At 37.0% G+C, this 21908-nt stretch overlaps 2 protein-coding genes across 2 annotated transcripts; both read right to left on the reverse strand.

Annotated features, from left to right (window-relative positions):
* Nucleotides 1-1147: 1147 nt before the first annotated feature.
* LOC139151899 (DNA polymerase subunit gamma-2, mitochondrial-like) lies at nucleotides 1148-14927 on the reverse strand. Its single transcript, XM_070724937.1, has 12 exons — nucleotides 14825-14927; nucleotides 10230-10608; nucleotides 9966-10103; nucleotides 8931-8980; nucleotides 8453-8579; nucleotides 7589-7694; nucleotides 6458-6628; nucleotides 5939-6079; nucleotides 4806-4883; nucleotides 4337-4431; nucleotides 3461-3557; nucleotides 1148-2935 (listed from the first exon to the last, which is right to left on the reverse strand). The coding sequence occupies exons 2-12, from the start codon at nucleotides 10373-10375 to the stop codon at nucleotides 2876-2878; spliced, it is 1209 nt and encodes a 402-aa protein (XP_070581038.1). The 5' UTR covers nucleotides 10376-10608; nucleotides 14825-14927; the 3' UTR covers nucleotides 1148-2875.
* Nucleotides 12357-14488, reverse strand: LOC139151900 (cyclin-C-like). The gene has a single exon (XM_070724938.1). The coding sequence runs from the start codon at nucleotides 14107-14109 to the stop codon at nucleotides 13294-13296; it is 816 nt and encodes a 271-aa protein (XP_070581039.1). The 5' UTR covers nucleotides 14110-14488; the 3' UTR covers nucleotides 12357-13293.
* Nucleotides 14928-21908: the final 6981 nt, after the last annotated feature.

Consider the following 21908-nt stretch of genomic DNA (forward strand, 5'->3'; position numbering starts at 1 on the left):
TATAATCTCCAGTCACCCCACATTTCCTGTAAGCTGGTCCAAAATCACAACAATAGCTTTGGGCCAAGCCATGGTGGTGAAAGGGTTTGAACACTTTGTATGTCTTTACTGCCATCAACCTCATATGTCCTGTCTGAAAACAAGCAATTGGTTCTGGCAGGTGCATATATATCAACATTTAGATAAATCTGATAAATGAGCTCTTTTTATGGTTTGTACTTGTGAAACAATAGGGGAGAATCATAATTGACTAATCCTAATAATTTCCATATCAACAACTAAAATCTGCCAGTGACCATGGGTGGCTCTTTCATATTGTACAAACTCCATTCTCCTCTTTGTTCACTTACTACTGTATATTGTTCTTCTAAAAGTTATGAAAGAACTGAACCAACAATTGGTGAAATTTAGTATTCTTTCTGATGTAAAAGTATTTCTGTACGACACAAAGAGTTTTAATGGTCATCATGTTATCTCTTGTTTGTAATATTACAGAGAGCCTGAGAGTAAGGAGATAAGCATGCACAGCAACTTTAACTCTAAAGGCTCTGGTATACTGCACGATAGAAAAGGATCTAGCCCTCTTTTTGAACTCATGACCATGACCACAGCTTAGGCTTAGAAATCAGGAACAGCCCCAGACTAATTTCAAAAATCAATGCATTGTTAACAGTCACATGAACAGTGGATAAATAAGTAGGCAACTACATAATACCATACCATGAGCTGCATTGTCTGTCTTTGGATTACCATTGAAACACCATTGACCTGTCTGACCCTTAAACAGCCACCTCCTGACCCTCAGAAACTTTGTTTCCTCCCAGTGTCACTGTTCTTCAAACTGTCTTGTAAGATGCACAAATTTCAGATATTTTGATGTGAATAAACAGCAGAAGATAAACACTGCTTCTACAAGTTGAAATAACTTCATGGAAGAGATTGACTTTCTGAATGTTTTGGACACATTTATCTAATCTGCCAGGGATGGGCAGTTTTGTGGCAAGTGACTACGAAGAATTTCAGCATTTCTCAGTCACTATAGAAAAGTTACGCTCCCCTTTCTCAGTTTTGTTTAAACTCTCACAACAATCCACATGCTTACATCAATAATGATAATACAGATAAGAAACCACACTATCAAAGTTTTCTCGCTTTAACTTTATTGCAAAATTCAGGACACAAATGGAGTAGACCATGTTTCATTGCAATACATACTCCCAAAAAATGTCAAACAGCAATACTGTTACAGTCAAGACTGTAACTAACAGTTCTACTTAACTGCTTCGATGAAACTTTCATTTGGAGGATTTGGAAGCAAATAAAACTGAAGTGGTCGTGATGCAGTCTTGTCCCTTTTTTCCTGCCCAACCATGCATATACACTATTCCTGTCATGATCAAAGTAGGTTATTTAATTTTGAGGTAGAATGTGCCTCAGGGACAGCTGTTCAAACTCTCAAATTTTTATATTACCGTTTTGTTATACCACTTGTGGGGTCTCATTTGGAAGCTCAAGGATTACAAATTTGATTTTTCCCCATGGAGTTAACATATATATGGCAGCCATTTTGAATTTCAAATGTTGGGAAATTTTATGTACCCCTACACAAAAATTTGCACTGTGACCCCTATTTTTGTACGTGATTTTAAAGAGAATGGTTGAAGGCTTCCTTGAGGAAAGTTTGAGCAAAAGTTCAGGTCTTTCAATTTCCATGTGCGTTCCACCTTTAATGGTATTCAATGCTTTTTTTATCTATCATCTACTGTGTTCTCCTCTCTGGTAGAGTGGCGGCTAATTTGCATAACAATAAATGTAATTGTTATGGTAATGAGTTTCTATTGTTAACTAAAAATTAAAAGAGTGGCGGCCACCACTCTATAATTGCTCTTGGGAGAACACTGACTGTACCATGATACTAGTTAATTATTACTTTAAAATCACCTAATATGCAACTTCATTCCTGAGTTGTAAAAAAATTTTAATGCCCACAAACTTTCTTTGCATAGTCTGGTCTGAGTAAGAAGACTGAACTCCACGCTGTTAACATGCTACACACATTCAGACATAGATGGTGATCTAAAGCTGAACATAGTCCCTTTGTGGAGGGACCATGATCTGAACATGGATATTTTTTACATCTTTGATCCTATAGATCCTTGGCAACTATGTGCTGGCAAGGAACAGTTTACTATATCAATTTTTGGCGCGGGTGAAATCTTATTCATCTGTCTTATGGACAAAACAGCTTGAATTTGCTGGTTTGTTGACATTAGAAAGTATATCTGGTACACAGTATGCAAGACTCAATATCAGTACAGATACTTCATTTTGCTTTGACTTGAAACTTTTCAGCCCTGCTTGCCAAGAAGTCAGGTTTTTAATTTCCACCCATTCCCCCCCCCCCCACTCATCTGCTTAACAGGCACACAATTCTTCTAGCTTCTAGCTGAAGTCGGTCTGGTACATTTGAAAAGAGATTAATACAAATGTAGAGAGCACTATAAGAAATTATCACCAAAAAGTCATTCATTCTTCTTGGATGTGGACAAAGTGCTTGTGTCCAAGAGCCATGACTCTGTTACCACAAGAACGCAGTACAACCCTTTCGGAAAAACTGGACCTCTGTGGTGAGAAAAATATGAATATATTGTTTTTCTTGAGGTGATAATTATCAAGTGTTCATTAGGCTCCAAAAATAATAGTGCACGAATTCTTCTTCAGAAATATATACAACCGTCTCAACAATAATCACAAGATCAAATCATTCTCAAGTTCACAAACAAATCAAAACTTTGTACGATGGTGTACTTTGTGTTTGGTAGCAAACTGATCAGAATTTAACACTGGTATTAGAAAGTTTCAAAGCTGGAGCAGATCACTCCGTTGACAGATGTTTCAGAAGCAATGGTGTAACTTCTGTGATGTGAAGCTTCTCCTGAAAAAAAGGCAGAAAGAAAAATCATTATTACGTCTCCTTCTATCTGTTATTTATTTTCAATATTTATAATTCATTAATTTCAGCAATACACCACACCCAGAGATAGTATACCACAGGATTTTGACCAGTTCATGACATATACGCATGAGAGATAGCGAATGCATATATGGAGTGAACTGGTCAAAACTGAATGGTATACCGTTGATGTGTGTGGTTTGTTGCTATTATATCATGACAGTATATTGAAATTCGTGGGGGGAACAGTAAAAATGGATTTTTGCTATTGCTGAGAGCTCATGCGTGTGCCAACCATGCCATATTGCGAATATAGCATGGTTATTTTCCCTTCTCTACCAATCAGATCGCTGTACTTGCACCATCAATATACTGGTATGATACAATAAGTATTAAACTCTTGGCTGTCTCTTTTGTGATATACAAGAAACAAAGAGCCATCAATTACAATCACAACCAATCGGTTGATTTTTCACAAAAGGGCTGAGAGTCAGCTTTCATACCCACCCTGAGTGTGGTATCTCTGTTTCTCATTGCAATGACACCATTTTTCAGTGTGTTTTCATTGATGATGACAGTAAAAGGTACACCCATTGCATCAAACCTACAACAGTAACACAACAGAAATCATCAAACTTATTTTGATTTTCAGAGGATGTAAAGTATTTTGATAAGTCTAATATATAATTTTGTATGATGATAGAGTCTCAGATCAAAGTCAATTTTCCTGTGCTTATTACTCTGTATAAACACTTGACAGAAAGACCTTAATTCACATTTTTGGTGCCAATATCAATATCAATATACAGGTACCTGCTTTTTGAGGAAAAATCTGATCTTATGTTCAAATGATCATGATATTAATGTCTGCGGTATCACACCTGTTTCTCACGTGAAGTTTCTAAAATGCTTGTATGAACAAAGCCTTCTTAAGGAAAAGAAAAATGTGATTATTTTTATATTAGTACATATTCAGCAACAATTGCATTTGAAATATTTCTGATTGAGTTCAAGGTTAACCAAGGTCATTCAGAATAGACCACAGTTTGTATCATACATCCTGGCATTTTTGGTGGTATTCAAAACTCATCAGTTTGCTACAAGAAAAATGTAAATTTTCCCCATGAAATAGGTTACAGCAGTAATTCAGTACAGAATTACGTGAAAAGGGCTGGTTTTCACCATGTACAATCTAACAAGTGGATTCATACCAACAAAATACCAGGATATAAGGTCATGTAAGTTATAATGGAAATGGCAAGGCCCCTTGTTTCTGAATCTTCGGAATAACAATGAAGTAAAACATGAAGTCTGAACTGTGAATTGCAGTTTGTTTATTAATACTACTGCATTGTTAGTGTGACGTAAAAATAACCACGCTACCTGACAAAATGTTGATCTAGAGTTGTTTGTGTATCACACATATATAGAGTATTCACTCCTGCCATCCGCAACTCCTTGGATAGGTGTTCTGATATCTAAATATTATGGAAAAAAGTGGTGAGTATATTCCATTGTGAAAGATCTTTCCTAACTTCTATAAAAATACCCCTGTCACCAGATAAAAGACTATGTATCTAGATAGCAATTTATTGCCTGTATCAATGTATGTTTGCATGGGTTTATTCCTCTATTTGCTGAACAATAATGTTGATCTGATACACAATATACCATGCAATGTACTACCGTTATGCACGTCAGTACATCAGAAATGTGAAAAAATAATTCAAACAGCGAACTTAATTACTTTAGATAACCAACAGCTGGTTTCATATTGGGATTCTGAGAGGTCATCGAAGCATAGTTTTGATACTGCGGCGCGGAGGTTTCTTTTCATTCAATATTCACTCACCTCTCTCATATCTCTGGTGTTCTTCAAAGGTATGACAGCTACTTTGAACGGGGTTATCTTGGCATGGAAACACAAGAGCTGAAAAAGATATAGACATCTAAATGGAATGAAGAAAAGTGGCAGATATTTTCTGTTGCGGAAAGATTTTCCCTAATTTCTATCAAATACCTGTGTTACCAGATAAAAGACTATGTATCTAGATTGCAATTTATTGCCTGTATATCAATGTACAGCTGTATATGGACATGGATTATCCCTATAATATCGGTCTGATACATACTTTGTAGAACCTGAAAACTTTTGATTAAGTAAGATTTGAGAAAAATATGCCTTTTATGACCAAATTTAGGCACATACAGCTGACAGATTGACAAAATGAGTGTTAGCATTGTCCTTTTTCAAAAAGCTAGGGTGACATTTAGCACTATAGAATAACCCTTGTGTTATAAAATAACAATGTGCAATCCCTAGGTAAAGCCAAAAACCGTTATGAGTAAATTTTAAAGTAACAGTGCACTCTTTTAAAGCATGCAGATTAAATTGGTAATTTTGTGGCAGTTGAATTTGGGCATTACCTGGTCTAATCAGTAACCTATCTCTTCAAACATGGATCCATTCATAGGACTTGTTTCAAATTGTTATGCAGATTGATAATATCAAAATGAATAAGAATAATTTGATTTCCTGGCAACCTTAATATGTTGTCAGATACTTTTCAAAAACTGCACCCATTTCTTCCCTTACTACATCTTTTAATTTCCATTTTACTCTGCAGGGGCCAAACTATGCCACAAAAAATAACAGGATAGGGCAAACCTATCTGAGGTTAAAGTGTTACACTAAGTACCATTGGATCCATGGGAATTCTTCAAATAGTTGAAATATCTGTCATTTAGAATTAATGTTTAGATTTTAAAAATATGTCTTCCCTAAAGAGTTCAAAGCATCAAAAGCCAAGTTTATTCAACAAGTCCCTTTCAGTTATAAAGATTTGAAGAAATAAACAACTGAAGAGACATTAATACCTAAACAACATGAAGGTCTAAGGTACTTAGTTTCTGTGATAGAGGTTATTTGATCTCAGCTAGAATTAACTGACCAAATAGAACAGCCTGTTCGATTTTTTCACGTACCTCACTTGGCCTCAGCTTGCCTCTTGTGTCCGTTCTTTCCTTTTCCTGATAAGCATCCAATAGATAAGCTAAGATTCCTCTGTCTAGACCAGCTGTGGCTTCAATTATCACTGGGGTTACATTTCGCCGGCCAAATTTTCCCTGATAAATACACAAAATGGGTAAAAAATACATAAAGATTTAATAATAAAACACTCCTGCCAAGTTCCAGTCTCATGTATGAGAACAGGAAATTTCCATTGATAATAAATTGGTGTCAAAATCCAGTATAAAATTCAGCGAACATGCAGACTTTTCAATCAAAGTAAAAGATTGATGCTAACTGAATACCAGGATATGAGGTCATGCAAGGGTTATCAAAAGAACAGTTGTGAATATTTGTCAAGTAAAAGTCCTATTAGAACAAATATTTACCATAAAATTAAACATTCTGTGATGAATTAACAATAACTTTTTTCTAAGTTGCAGTTTACCAGGTGAATATCAGTGTTTCTTTTGTTTATGATGGTGAAACCGTACCTGCACATTGATTCCCATCTGTTGCACTTCTAGGATGTCAACATCACCCCTGTTGGTTATTCTCTCTATCGTGTCCACTCCCCATGGGAATTCATATTGCACTTCAACTGTCTGTTGTGTCTCGCTGGTTTTGATATCTGTTAACTTGAACTTGGATGGGTGGGCTGCAAACTAAATGTTTATTGATATTTTGTCATGTCTTCATGTAGAGTAAAATCTGATGGCCATTTACACCAAAGAATTTTGGGAATATGTAAATTACCATCATGATAAACAAGAGTTATCAGTTCAGCTTGCATATACTTTATTCTCTGGTGAACTTTTGATTGTCATCTTTGTCCATACAGAGTGTGTAAATACATTTTGTGATACATACATTAATAATGACTGTGACATTGAATTGTGACAAGGTAAACTGGTACAAAATATTTTGCTGAGCAAGTGTGTTGAAATATGGGGAAAAATCTCTGGTCGGAAAATTTCATTGAAACAAAGTATTGATGTCATGGTGAACAAGCACTTAGAACATAGAAAGAAAATTGGGCCTTAAGGGTAGCATTTAGTAGAATATACTTAGGGATAGATATTTGGACCCTCAAACTTTTTGTTCTCTGGTCTATCACTTGTAGGGTTCATTTTGAAGATCTTGGAGCAGGATAGTTTTCACTGTCTTAAATTTTGAAGGTCAAAAAGTAATTTTTTCCCATAGAGTTTACTCGGCTGGCAGCCATTTTGAATTTGAAATATCGGTAAATTTCAGATAATTTGTTTCCCTTGTACCAAAGTTTGCACACTGACCCAAGATTTTTATCCAAGATTTGGGAAGAGTATGATTCAAGTTTCCTTACTGAAAGTTTGAGACAAATTTATTTTTAAGTTTTCAGTTTCGTGTATACCTTTAAAGACAAGCAATTTCTGTCTGTGGTAGAGTGAATTTGATTTTAACAAAAAATATTGATACAGATCTAGTGAATTTGATCATAAAAAATTCTGTTTGGAAAAGACAGATTCAAACAAAATTTCTCTAACCTTTGCAGTTCTAATTCTTTGCTGGGTGACTTGGTACTGTAGGTTGCTAGAATCTGCATGAAATATGTTAGATTACAACAAATGATGTTGATGATAACCTACCTTTCTCCACCACAGTATTCGTTCCCTTTGCCACACATCCATCCATTTTGTGGCAGTTTTGGGAGGCGAGTAAAACTGCAGTGACATTTGAGTAAACTCTGGTAAACTGTAAAAATCCAAAAAAGCAGCATGAATGGGGTTAATCTTGGCTCAAACCTTGATCTGAAGTGTCTTGTTTCACCTGGAAAAATTTCCATAGTGCATGTATACCAATGAACTTGTGACAATATCAGCATATTTGAATTACGACTAGAGGTAAAGCAATGCTACCATTTAATTAATGTTGATATGGTCAGCGCTGTTGTAAAATCAAAAGCAGTTTTATTCTTGACAAACTAAACTGCATAACATTTATGGGTAGCTGTTTTTCATCATGGAGGCTTAAAGTTGAATGGATAATTTTCGGACACTCAAATTTTAAGGTCTGCTGTGTTTTGTGGACTCATTTTGAAGCCTGTGGAGTAATGTAACTTTTAACAATCTCCTTTTTTTGTGAAAATCAAAATTGAATTTTCCCCATAAAGTTAACACAGAGTAGGGTGAACATTTTGAATTTAAAATATTGGTATTCAAGGTGACCTAATTTCTATTCTAGATTATAGAAGAGAATGGTTTAAAGTTTCTGAGAGGAATGTTTTAACAAAAACGTGAATAATTTCTGCTTTAAGGCACATTACCCAAATTGTTGTGAAACTGCAGATTGTACTATTGTCTTGCTGTATCAACAAATATTGATAGATGGTAATAAAAAAAAAATATTTGTGTTATAACAAAAGTATCTTGGGGATTGTAAGTTTTTTATTAGATATCTGATGAGTGTTACATACAACAAAACAGAGAATTAATTAAAATACTATTACTTACTTGAATAGGAATTTTGTGGACTCCATGTTGTCAAAATTCCTCCTAAAACAGTGTCCGATTTGAGCCAAACCAAACGGCAGTTTGTAATTAAGCAGCTTCAACCCTGCAGGGTACTGGCACAGTATACCTGATCAGAAAACCAAAGTTTTTACTTCGAAAACCGCATGTGATTTATCAAGTTATCAAATCAAGTTCTGAATGGCATTGATGTCAGATGTATAGCATTCAAAGATGTTTTATACAGCTACATTAGAAATGTGATTTTGAGTGTCTTTCAAACAATTTTTGGCTCAATGCAATTTTCTGGCTGTATCTATTAGAACAATATCCGGTTTTCTGGTATGTGATAACACTACTTGCTAAGAAGAATTCACATACAACTTTTACTGTGCATCTTTAATGTACTGACAATTTATCAACTGCTGACAAAATACAAGTGAGACACTGAATGTATGAATTTTGACCATTACATACTTACCTTTCCGGCAAGAAGGTTGTAGAAAGATATGGTCACCTATTAGAGAGCCCCTGGAGAAATGAAATCACAAATTATCAATGCCGTGAGCAGTATATATCATTTTACACCTATTCCACGGTTGTTCAACTTACACAATGAGACTACTGATGCTATTGAAATATTATGTGTATCAATATGAGTTTTGAATTTCGATATGAGAGATTGGCGAAGCATTTTTGAGTTTCTAACAAATTCTAACAAATTTGAATACTATTAAAGATTTCTACATACTGTCACCTATTTCAATTTTGCTACAGTTACCATGGAAAGAGAAAATCTAACCAATCACAGATTTTAAGCGGGTGGCCACTTTTTAAAAAACTGCGTCCTCACATGGGCATTTTGAATACCAAGGAACGCCCCTTTGACCATATATGGGCATATTTAGATTACAGATGACAGTATATACCTTTAAGTCAGCCATGAACACAGATAATTTCTTGGAAAAATGCTATTCTTGGTCCAAACAGGGTCTCTTGATTTAAATCACTGTTATGCATGTTACATCACAGAAATATTATGAGGTCATCGGTGCAGCGTACTGCCTGACGTAAAGTGGAGGGCGATGCGCGGCACGAATGTCCGAGCGCATCCTTTGCGGTATTTTCGTAATAACCTTATTATTATACCTCTTACATTTTTGACTGGGGCATCAAATTGTCAGAGTAGTGACCATTTTCGTGCAATGTCAACAATTTCCTTCCGATTTTATCGCACCAGTGTGGAACCGTTGCTATCTCGGACGCGCTTCTGCAAGTTTTGGAGTGTGTGTGCACTACACACGTATGTACAAAGCGTGCGCGAGACTTGTTCTGGCACTCATCCAATGGGTCCCTTGAAACCGATCAACAGTGTACGCACAGATACAGCAGCAGGGGATTGGGCGCCTAGAAACCGTTCATGTTACGGAACAGGTCTTTCCGTATGGCTTTTTTAACGCATGCAAAAAATTTGTTGTTCTCGATGGTAGATGTATAATAATAGACAATATCTTACCCATCTGACTCATTTGTTGAATCTTCTGAATAAGGGTTCAACACAGACAATGCCTGGCCATCATTATCATAGTCATACATCAACTGCGTACTGTCCACACCGTATACTAACTCTTGAGATAACACAGTACTTGTCCACCTATAGAAGTCACCAATGAAATATAGCTATCAGGATAAATAAACTGTACAAAAATTGTTTGCACAGAATTGATAAAAAGCGCATTTTCATCTCATCTTTCAATTTATGTATAGAAAACTAGATTACCATTGCTGAAGTAAATTTCTCTTAAGCTCTGTTCCCAGGGGTCCATACAGGTAACTTCCAGGTAAGACTTTTCCAGGCACCTCAGCAGCAGAGTACACATATCCATATCTGCTACACAAGGAAATTAGCTTCTGTAGGCTTGTCATGGCATGTCAGTTGTGGTTCAAGTGAGTGTCCTTCGTTTTTTCACCAATATTCATTTTAGTGTTGATTTTATAGTATAAATACACAATTAAAAGTCTTCAATATATCATGTGCATAATATTAAGCCACAAAAATAATTCTTTGGTCTCTGGCCATTAGGTGTACCATGTCACACAAAGATGGGTACAGGAGTCGTCACGGTGGGCATATCAAAACACACGGGTAGTTCTGCAGCCTGAAGATGGAAACACAGAAAAGTATAAATTAATCTTCGTGTTTTCCCATGAGATAAATCTCACACAGTTCAAAATCTGATGTCTTACCTGTCTTAAAATTGTTCAGGATACATTCTATCGCGGGACCGTGATTTAACACAGGATGAAGTGAAACTTATATCAGTCATTAAGCAGTAATCTTTCTTTCAGCACATGAAACTTAATAGAGCACGTGGATACCTTAATATTTCTCACTTTGTATTTCACTGTAAGTCTGCACATTACCAGATACTACAAATTACTAGTACTTATTGTCGAGTTCAGGCCTCAAGAGTTAGACAGAAATCTCAAAAGTTGGACAGAATTCCAAAAAATGTCAGAATTCTCAAAAGGATCTTGACATTGCATGTCATGCTTTGTTGAGGACAATTTACTGAGAACAAATACATCAAACCACTCAAGAAAACATGTCATGACCACTGGAAAACCTGAAAACAGCCATCAACAAACACTCATAGCAAACAAAGGGAAGACAAGCAACCTCAAGGCTGATATGGCACTGCTTTACTCTGATTTTTTTCATGTCCAGCAATAATAACAATTATCTGAAGCAATAATGGTAAAATTCTCTCTAGCGTCTGGTAGGTTGAAGGAATCTTGGGGAATCAAACAACTAAACCCAAAATGTTATTATGAGAGCATTTCCAGAGATGTTTTGACCAAAAACCGGCTCCCTGAACATAACACAAGCAAATTTTGTCATGATTTGAATAAATTTGAATAAGGGCTGCTCTAAGCAGCTAGATACTAAACAGGACAGTCATTGAACAGTTTCTTTCAGAGAAGAACATACTTTTACCAAACATTTTCAGACAGAACGTTTATTGACATTTGAACAAACATCATCCCTGTGAACCTGCACAAGTAAGTTAAAAGCTATCAGGAGTGTACCAGTAGTCAGTTTCAGTTTTGACCGAAAATGATTATCAAATTGGATTTCATCTCGTAGAAAAAGACTAGATTTCATAATCGCCGACTCACTTTGAGGTCATCTCCAGAAACAAAACATACATTTTAATGATATCTTCACATGCTAACTTTCATGCATCATTAGCATGGCGTATACACATGGCGTCCTTTTTGATGCCAAAAATGATTAAATTAGCTCACTGCAAACAGGAAAAATCATGAAGTCATCCCTAAGGGCATAAAAACAATTATTAATGCTATCACACACAAGCTTTCAAATATACGATATTTTGACTGATGTTGAGAACAAAAGTCCTAAGAATTTACCAACATACTCATTTGATCAATGTTTGGACAAAAAACTAGCGGTCATTGATAGGAACCTACAAATGGCTTCACAGATTGGTTTTAAAAAAATCCAGACTTTGTGGAACATAAAACTAGATAAGGGAATCTCCATTCATATTTGTACCAAATATCAAAGTAATTGAAGTAGTTTGTTGGATTTTTTTATGATTATTCATGATCACATTTTCTGAGTTAATATGCATAATTTAGTTATATTTTCATTTAAAAAAAATTTATATTCAACCCATGATGGCTCTTTACAAAAAAATGCTGTGGTGATGCTTCCAGCAGCATTAAAATTGTTGCAATGGACATGCATACATACATAATATATACAGACAGACCCTGACTGATGCCAATAGTACCTTCTGATGTACATACAGGTATGAAAATGGCAACTGAAAATGATACATCTGGGTTTTCCTTGGAAAGAAACAACAAGAGCAAGGAGTGTTTTTTACAGTATTTTTATTATCATACAATGAAAGTCTAGAATGAATGATGTGAATAAAAGATGAGGATAATGATAGAGAGGATGTCAAAGAATTGGATAGAGAAGAATTGAAAATGATGCAAAGAAATAAACCCTAACACACCATGTTAAAACAAAGAATTATACATGGCCACTCATAAAAGACCAATTTTACACTTTCTTGAAAACAGCCATGATGTTCCTGAAAAACTTTCAAATTCAAATTTTATTTCCACACACATAAAATCAGCAGTACTGCAATTTTTTTTAAATAATCAAACTCTTTAAATTAATAAAATCATATCCTGCTTTCTTCTCCTTTAGAGAATCAGTATATTGTCATATATTTGAATTTTCATGCAGAGATGGAGGTTTACCAAAATTCATCTGCAGTAAGTTAGTGGTGGAAATTACAAACTGGTCCTTACTCAATGTGCACTGAAGACAGTTGACTCATGAAGTGCTTCAAAATAAAAGTTTGAGCAGAAGCATAATTCAAGATTACAATCAATGAACATAAAGTAGTAGCTCTGTATTACAGAATACGTGCCTGGAAACAGAACATTTTAAACCTTTGATAAAAATTTTCCAAAAGGAAACTTGAAATCATTCTCCTTCATGATCCAGAATAACACTCTTGGTTCGATGTACAAATTTTGGGATTGGAGAAGCAAATTACCCAAACTTTACCAATATTTCAAATTCAAAATGGCTGCTTTACCCTCGGTAACTGTATGACCAAAAAGAATGAAATTATCTGTCTTCATGAGAGAAAGACTGTGAAACTTAATTTACTCGACTGGGTTTGAAATGAGTCAATACAAGCAGTGAATAGGTATTGTAAAAAATGCAGTGTCAAAAAAAACTGTCCCAGAGTGCATTCTGCATTAAGTATACTAATAAATTTGGAGTATTGCTATGTTCTTGAGGATGTAGATGGCTGAGTTTTTGGTTTTGGCATCTTGGCAATGAGCTCTGCTACTTCCTTCTTCTCGTCAAAATTCTTCCACAGATCGTACAATTTCAGGATCAGCTGACTGATTTCCAAAATCTTGTCCAAGTCCACATTCAACTCTGCAAACCAGTGCTTGCAGTCCTTCTGGAGAATGACACATGCCATGTGCAAACATGCGAACGCAATCTGGTAGGGTGGATAGAGCAGGCATGCATCAGTCCGTAGACTGTCATTGACGATGCGCCATGCCAGAGGTAGTACTTGTTCTTCCTGCCGCATATCCTGTACGTACTGGATCAGAGGTCTGTATGGATGGTAGACTATCATACAGCAGTCAAGCATCTCTAGTAGCAGAAACTCGCACTCTAAAACATGGTTGATCCTGTACGGGAATTCCTGATTACCGAAGGCATAGCCAAATTTATTCTTCACCACTGTTTGGCAGGCAGTTATCAACCTGCTGTTTGATATGACGCCAAATTCCTCAACCTTTGAGGCCAAAAATATGCAAGTTGGTGCCATCAGTAACGGATCTATATTCTTCAAAGAATTTTTGGCAAAGAACCTCTTGAAATATATTGTTGCAGTGGCAATAACCTGTTGGCGAACTTTCAGTTGTTCGCCAAGAGCCTGAATTAGATTTGCAAAAAATATCATCAGTTTTTGGTATTCCTCATCCATTATATCCTTCAGGTCTTTCTGTCTCTCTCGCATCACATCCTGTTTATCAAGAATCCATTGTTGATAGTGCGAACTCCTCCAAAAATTCCCAGCCATGGTATTTAACGGCTTTATATCCAAAACGGAAAAACTGGGCGCACAACTGCAATTTTCTAGAGTTCAATCTTAAAGACCTGGCCTTGATTAGCTTAGTATTCCTGAGCCTGGTCAAACGCACTGGTTTGTTGTGCACCGGTCGTACTGCGGTAGTCGTTTCCGTTACAGCTTTGCGCAGTCTGTGACCTCGGCATAAAATGAGATTTCTTCACGAACGCAAGCAGTATGAGATCAGAGAAGCTTCCCCACTTGCACGCCAGGTATTGATGGTATGACGACAGATGTCAAAATGTCCTCAGATCCTCCTGAAAATAATAAAATCCCCGTATTTCTGGGCACTGGTACAATGAATGACGACGCAGATAGAGAAATGGCGGCCTTCTGGAAGGTCTCGAGGTGAAAGGTGAAAGTTCATTTAATTTAGCGGCAACGATTTTGATCACCATGCCTCATTTTGATTTTACATATTGTTTAACTGATGCTTAGAAACTCTGAACACAGTTCTTATTATTTTAAAGGAGGAGGTCATAGAGGTTTTTTTGAGATCAATGCGATTCCAATTTCGGAAAGATAACAACACATCGAAAGACAATCGTGACACACTCATCCGATCGTCATCCAGATTCCAGACATACACGAGTCACGACTCGTTACCTTTGACTATTTTTAAGAACAAGTAACACGTCATGGCTAATGACACTAAGTAAAAACTTACCTAGCATCTGACGCTCGGCACTTGTACGAATGTAGCCACTTGTCCTGTATAAATTTAAAGACTTTCGGAAATGGCGCCACAGTGTATTTGTGGTGTGTTGGAGAATATCATAGGAGAATATTCAATATTCAAAGTGGCCAAGGAGGGCGCCATACAGGTTGAACATCGTGCAGTCAGTTAGGCGGAGAGCTGGCCTATTCCTCACTGAAAAATAAGCGCACAAGTTTACTGTCGTTGTTTGAAGATTCCATTTGTATCTGACATGAAAATACCAATCGTTACAGTAAGTACAAACGATACACCGTTGTGCCACAATTTTAAACACATCGGCGCGGATTTTCATTTCTGACAAGCTTTAAAAATATTTTCAGGCCTGTAGGCCTAAGCTTACAAAGACACTTTTGTTATCAAAACATTAACAGTTAGTATGGAAACTTTCATCAAGAAACATTTTAAGATGTATTCTTTTCGGTCTATGAAACGAAACTCATCATCTTAAATATCAACATTGGAAAAGAACAATTTTATTTCGGGGGTGGATAACTTTTGAAAAAAACTTCAATGTAGAGCATCAGAGAGGACGCACCACATGCATGTGTGGGTCGATTCCAGTCTAACTTTATGGGTAAATATGAAACATGAGGAAAACAGTGATCTTTTTAATGAAATTTAATGACATTCCCTATGGGAGCATTCGTTTTTAAGGGGAGGGGTTGATTTTTACAGAACAGTTTTTTTTTCGGGGAAGGGTGTCAATTTTGGCAGCAAATAAAGATTTGTATGGAATTATGTCAAAACGACAGAATTAACCGAAAAGTATACAAAACAGAATACGAACATGACTTTGTTCTGCCTGAACAGGTGATGACACATAGAAAAGAACACTTTTGTTCAAAATTAAATTGACCAAGAGAAATAAGTGTCGTGGCACTGTTCATGATATCACTTTTATAAGTCTTAGCAATTTGAATACTGGGAAAATAGCTCCCCATTTCCAAAAATGTTGTGTTATATGGAGTGTTTGCAAAGACATTGGACATTGTAATTACATACATTTCAATATAAATAAGAACACCAACGGGAACCTTACTCGAACCTAGAAACCGCGTTACAAAGCAATCGTACGAGTTATATATGAAAAATAATTTTCATGACCCAAAACAGGGAAACTGCCCCAAAGATTCAGTGACACTATATTTCGCGATATAATGTGACCAAATCTGATTCAGAACGCAAGCATCCCCTTCAGCATGTACCAAGACCAATGCTAGGTTATACAATACTCCTAAATTTCCCATGTATACCCGTCAAGAATGTGCCATTAAATACACAAAGCTATCCACGTGAGATAGATGACTACCAGCCACCTGTTCAAATACGCCGTCTTTTTGAAGCGGGAGAAATGTCTTCTGCTGATCTCGACAAAGTTGTCTTGGGTTCTCAAAGAAGTACATTGTCCCTGAGAAAGTGGCAGTTGACAACTTAGCTTAGATTGTAGAAGCAGAAGAAGCGAAACAAAGCATGTGCTTTGGATCGTGTCAATCAAGACAGTATGACAACTATGACTGGAGTGCACTGTCCAAAAACGTAAGCTGCAAGTTTCTGAACTAGACGTGTACATGAACAGACAGAACTTGTCACCTGGGTATGTAATCATGCACGTGATCATGTAGCTCTGCATAGCAGGGCTGTATGTTACCGGTAATACTCCCGTTGTGCGAGGCGGAGACGGTAACATACAGCCCTGCCCTGCAGCCCTGCTATGCAGAGCTAGTGATGAGGGTTCTTTCTGCAATTTGGTACTTAGACGGCACTTCATTGCGTCTACGACTTCCTTATTTCTGTTGTAGATTAAAAGCTAAGTAAATAAAAGTGTACGACATAAGTAAGACAGTGGCGAAAACAAAGAAAATGACCATGACCCATGGGGGACCCAGATATCTGGCTGATGTTGTTTGTATTGTTGTTTATGTTTATTAGTCGTGTTGTTGTTGTTGTTGTTGTTGTTGTTGTTGTTGTTGTTGACCAATAAAATTCAACGAACATAACTTTTGTGTTGTTGTTGCACAACTGTCGTGTTGTTGTTGGTTCAAACGTAATGTAGATGTCATTAGAAACGCTACAAGGACACTATCATTAGTTGATGACCCTATGCAACTCTCTGCCAACGTACACTAGGTATATGAGTGTACGTTACGAAAGTACACCGGAATTTCGGAATTTACAAGTAACTTGTCAACTGAGGGAAAGAAAGAAAGGCAAAACTCAAAATAGTTGAAGCACATATATTGGCCAGCAACTGTGTCAAAGAACACTGGAGAGTCTAAGCAGACAAAACCATGAGGAGGAGGAGGAGGAGGAGGAGGAAGATGAAGAGGAGGAGGACGAGGCAGTAGATGATAGGTGCATTACGTGAATCAGAGGAAAGTGGCTCAGAAAGTGATAGCAGCGACATTGAAAATGAACTCCTCCCAGTAGCAAGATCAGTTAGACTGTGTACCACATGGAAATCACACAACTACACTGACTACTTCACGGTTGACATGTGTTATGTATGTTGTATGCTGAGCATACACTCACATCTGACAGATGAACGGCAAAATACAAACCTCAATCAAAAGAATAATTGGGGGTTCCACATTTTACAATTGAATAGTTTGGAGAGGGTCATATTATAGAAAAAATGATTTTATGGGGATCGCGTTTTGCATTTCATTACCCTCCGTGTAAAAACGATAGCTGTGGAAACGTAGTTATCTGTGGCGGGGTAGGTTACGTCTATGCGGGTCATCAAAAGATGTGGCGGGGTACACCTTTTGATGACCCGTATAGACCATAGACAGTAAGGAAACTCTACTGTCTATGCATAGACGCAGCCTACTCCGTAAAAGAGAGCTGCGTTTCCACAGCTCTCTGAGTGTCCCTATCCGTGTAAGGCTTGGTTTCCTAAATCACTACAAGCACCCAAACTGTGGTTCGTTAAAAGCCTGTGTTGGCACCAGGTTGTCCCATCAAAAAACTGACAACTTCAATGGAAAACAAAAGGCTTTCACACCTACATAATCATCTTGCAGACTAGAACAAAGCGATCCCAGGGATTGCGAACAGTGCCTTTAAGTCTTGCTTTTCATAGTTGGGCATTTTATAGGGTCAAGAAAACAAAGACAATAATGGCATAAAAGTAAGGACTACTCTACTTGCAGTTCGTTTTCTAAGGGGGGATTCAGACTCTTTCGGTAGATGTCACGGTGAGGTCATGGTTAGAATTTGTTATATGACCTTGAGTTTTAAGGTGACTACCGGACCAATTATTAAGAAATATAATGTACATCCTAACATTAGAAGCTTTAAGAATCGTAGATACACACCCAGGGCAGTGAAAAAATAATCACACACTTGCCTCCTCCCTACAATCAAATAGTTTCTACATATAAACTGTCAACTACAGTATCTGAATGTAGTTGAGTAGCGTCATTTTCAGGGTCAGCTACGAATCGAAGGTACTTGAAGCTGTGGGTGGAGATGAGGACGATCCAAACTTTACGCTCCTTGTGGTGATTTAGTCCCCTGACTTATTCAGAACATCGTTGAATTTACTATTAAGTGTAACTCATGGCACAAACTGAAGGCTGTTTTGTAGCAGATGGATACGTATTTCACTCTTACTATGACAAAGCAAAAAAAAAAAAATGAAATGCGAGCAGTCGACAAATTCAACTTCAGAACCGGCGATGTGATAGTCGTTGGATTTCCGAAGTCAGCCAATACATGACTGGTTGAAGTTCTGAAAGCCATGTACAATGACTGGGGACTAGAGAAGTACCAGGGCTCGAAATTAGCGGTAGTCCCGAGTCCACAGACTACCAACTTTTCTCTGGGGCTACCAAAACCGATGACATGGTAGCCCACACGGACTACCAAAGCCTGGGACATGAAATTACTTAGGGGAGAACCATTTGATTTCTGGGGGGGGGGGTATGGAGGATTTTGAGAAAAAAAAATTGTCGCCAGGTGAGATAGAAGAAAAAAAAAATTGATCCTGCCATGGCCTGAGAAAAAAAAATTGTCATAACAGACAGAAGTGAAAAAAAAATTGTCACAATGCACCAGAAATTAGCAAAATTGGAAACCTTATTCTCATGTATTCTTTGCCGGCGCGCCGCCATAGGCGGCGCAAATGTTTTTACCACAAGCAATTCTTATGTTTTTTTCCCAGCACTTAAGATATAAGTATGCACTACATAGGTCTACTTACACCTCAGTGCACTCAATGTTTTCCTTCCCTTTCTGACCCAAGAAATCATATTTCAGGATTTCTGTTGCAATCTCTCAATGGCATAGGCACTATCTAAAGGGGACTTTTTGACTTCTGTAAATTGTGAAAATTTTAAAACACAAGACAGGAGTCAATAAACTAGTGTTAAAATCAATATAGTATTCTCTTAATATAAATATGTTAGGAAGATGTACAAGTTGACAATGAAAAATTGAGGAACAACAAATGTAATGAAATACAAGGGAGAGGGTCACTAAAAAAATTGAAAACTTCAGGGGGCGTTACTCAAAATGTGGAGAGGAAGAAAGGGGACGGGTTACTCAATTTATTTTGGCGAAATAAATTGAAACACATCTCAGATTGCACCATTGCACACATCCATTTCTCAAAATTTTAAATGCGAGAGGGGGGCACCCCCTCTCGTGCTCTCCCCCCCTTGGCTCTTCTAACAGTGTTACTGGTAAAAGACAAATTTAAAATACCTATCGGATTGCACTACACTGCACCGTGGCGCACATCAATTTCTCAAAATTTTCACAGGATCTAGGACAAAACTGAACTGTTGTGAATTCATCCTTTATTATCACAGAGACATGTTTTCATTTACCTCAGTTCAATGACCATTTTGACAGTTAAACATACCATATTCATGCTTTTCATTAGAAGCTGGCAGCTGGAGAAATGACACAAGAAGGTCACAAATTTTCGGTTCCTGTATATTTATTTATCTTCAGTCTCTGGCAAACAGAACTCTTTTTTCACAAATTGTATTGTCATTGTTTGGTTGTTGAATATTGTGACACAAACACTGATCATGCATAAAATGTAAAAATATTGCAGTGTTCAATGTCATTTTCAAACAGTTTTACCAATGCAAAATAACCTGAAACTCCTCTGAGATTGCACCATTAAACACATCAATTTCCCAAAATTTCCAATACGAGAGGGGGAAACCCCTCTCGTGCTCTCCCCTTGGGGTGTTCTAACAGTTTCACTTAGTAAAAAAAAAATTAAAAAACACCTCTCAGATCGCACCAGACTGCACCATTGCACACATCAATATCTTAAACTTTCCATGAAAGATAGGGGAATTTGGAAAGCCCCTGTGACACTTTCCCCCTAAGCCTCTCACGTGTTCTCCCCCTGTACTTTCAAATTCTGCCCGGTCAGATATCCTAGTGAAAACCTTGTCATAATACCCATCCAAATTAAACAATATACTATATGGTTAGATACTGCGTGAGCTTTATATCTTTATTTTATTGTGACTTGCAATTTCATTTTGATGGGTTCACCTTTTTTGAACCATCATGAGATAACTGATGATAGTCTAGCAGAGTACATCAGGATTTCAAAGGTCTTTACTGTTAAATTGCTGTATTTTGTAAATTTTACAAATACATTTATTTGTATTTAACTTTTCTAAGTGGGGGGGATCAGTCAAAATTTCAGAGTTAGAGAGGGGAGTTACTCAAATTCATCATGGTTGACGGGGGGGGGGGTCACTTGAAATTTCTGAGTTTCAGGCCGTAAATAATGACGGCTCCCTTATATACAACGCATCACAAACTTGATGACAAAGAAAAAAAAATTGCATTGCTACTCCATTTGAAAAAAAAAATGATGCAGCTCTGACAGTAGAAAAAAAAAATTGCTGTCACTGTGACAGGAAAAAAAATTTGCTCCCATACCCATTTCCTCCATACCCCCCCCCAAAAAAAAATCAATGGTTCTCCCCTTAGTGGGCGACATAATGTTGATCGCAGTCAACCCAGCAGGACACAGAAAGGTCAGACTACGTCGTTGTTAAGCAAATTAAAAGGGGACCGTGCAGTCGAATTTGTTGCGACAATCTTTCAATAAAATACCATTATCTGAACTGATGTACTTGGATGACAGGCTCGGGAAATGATGGCAAAAGAAAATTAATTTTCATAGTTACAACCGCGGCAAAGCAAGTGCATAGATAACTGATTGTAATACAAACAGAAACTACAATAGCAACAAGTACTGGAAAACTTTAAAGTATAGAAGCGGCATCTTTATTTTACTGATAAAGAGCTAATAAACCACGGGGTGCTTGGTTTAGATATGAGAAGTCTCCTTGCCAAACGTAAATATAAGAAATCACTTGGCATGGACTTCCTGAAGACAGTACCATTAACGCCACCCTGCTGAGATTTCTTACTGACAGCGACAAAGTATAGATAAACAAGGCGAAGTTAGACTACATATTAATTACTGTTAGTGTTTGTATTACAATCAGTTACCTAATATGCACTTGCTTTGCCGCGGTTGTATTTAATCACAATGTATCAATCACAATTAAACACTAAATTATTCAAACTGGAAAGAAAAAGCTATCGGGTCATCCACAAATTACGCTTTCCGAAGTGTACGAGATCATCCCATGATAGTGTACTATGGTGGAGAAATATAGCCAAAATTGCCACGAAAGAATTAGGAACATGACTGTACCAAGTTGTCATCCTGAAATTCATAGCCAATGTATTTTAGCTATGTTATGTTTACACGTGCTGAGTAAAAAGTCGTTGTCATGGCGAACATCAAATTTGCTTATAAGCTCTGATTATGTGTGAATAGGTCGTCAAACTTTGAGGTGTCATCAGTGTCCACTATACATGCTATACCGTTCTCCTAAGGCTATGATCTGCAGGTATTGATGTCAAATGACTAGAAAATTCACTTCCTGGATAGAATCGTGCAAAATAAATCTTGCATTGTCTAGTTATAAATAAAAATATCCTTTACAAAAAGCTTCATTCATGCATGGGCTAACCAGACCTT

This window comes from Ptychodera flava, chromosome 15 (genome assembly GCF_041260155.1).
Source record: "Ptychodera flava strain L36383 chromosome 15, AS_Pfla_20210202, whole genome shotgun sequence".
NCBI lineage: Eukaryota > Metazoa > Hemichordata > Enteropneusta > Ptychoderidae > Ptychodera > Ptychodera flava.

Bases quoted from the DNA above. Each gene is read 5' to 3' on its own strand.
- LOC139151899 (XM_070724937.1), bottom strand. From the start codon at position 10,375: ATGACAAGCCTACAGAAGCTAATTTCCTTGTGTAGCAGATATGGATAT. The intron at 8,981-9,965 runs GTAAGATATTGT...TCATTTCTCCAG, and splicing joins TCAACAAATGAGTCAGATGG to GGGCTCTCTAATAGGTGACC. The intron at 6,080-6,457 runs GTACGGTTTCAC...TGTATTTATCAG, and splicing joins AGATGGGAATCAATGTGCAG to GGAAAATTTGGCCGGCGAAA.
- LOC139151900 (XM_070724938.1), bottom strand. From the start codon at position 14,109: ATGGCTGGGAATTTTTGGAGGAGTTCGCACTATCAACAATGGATTCTT.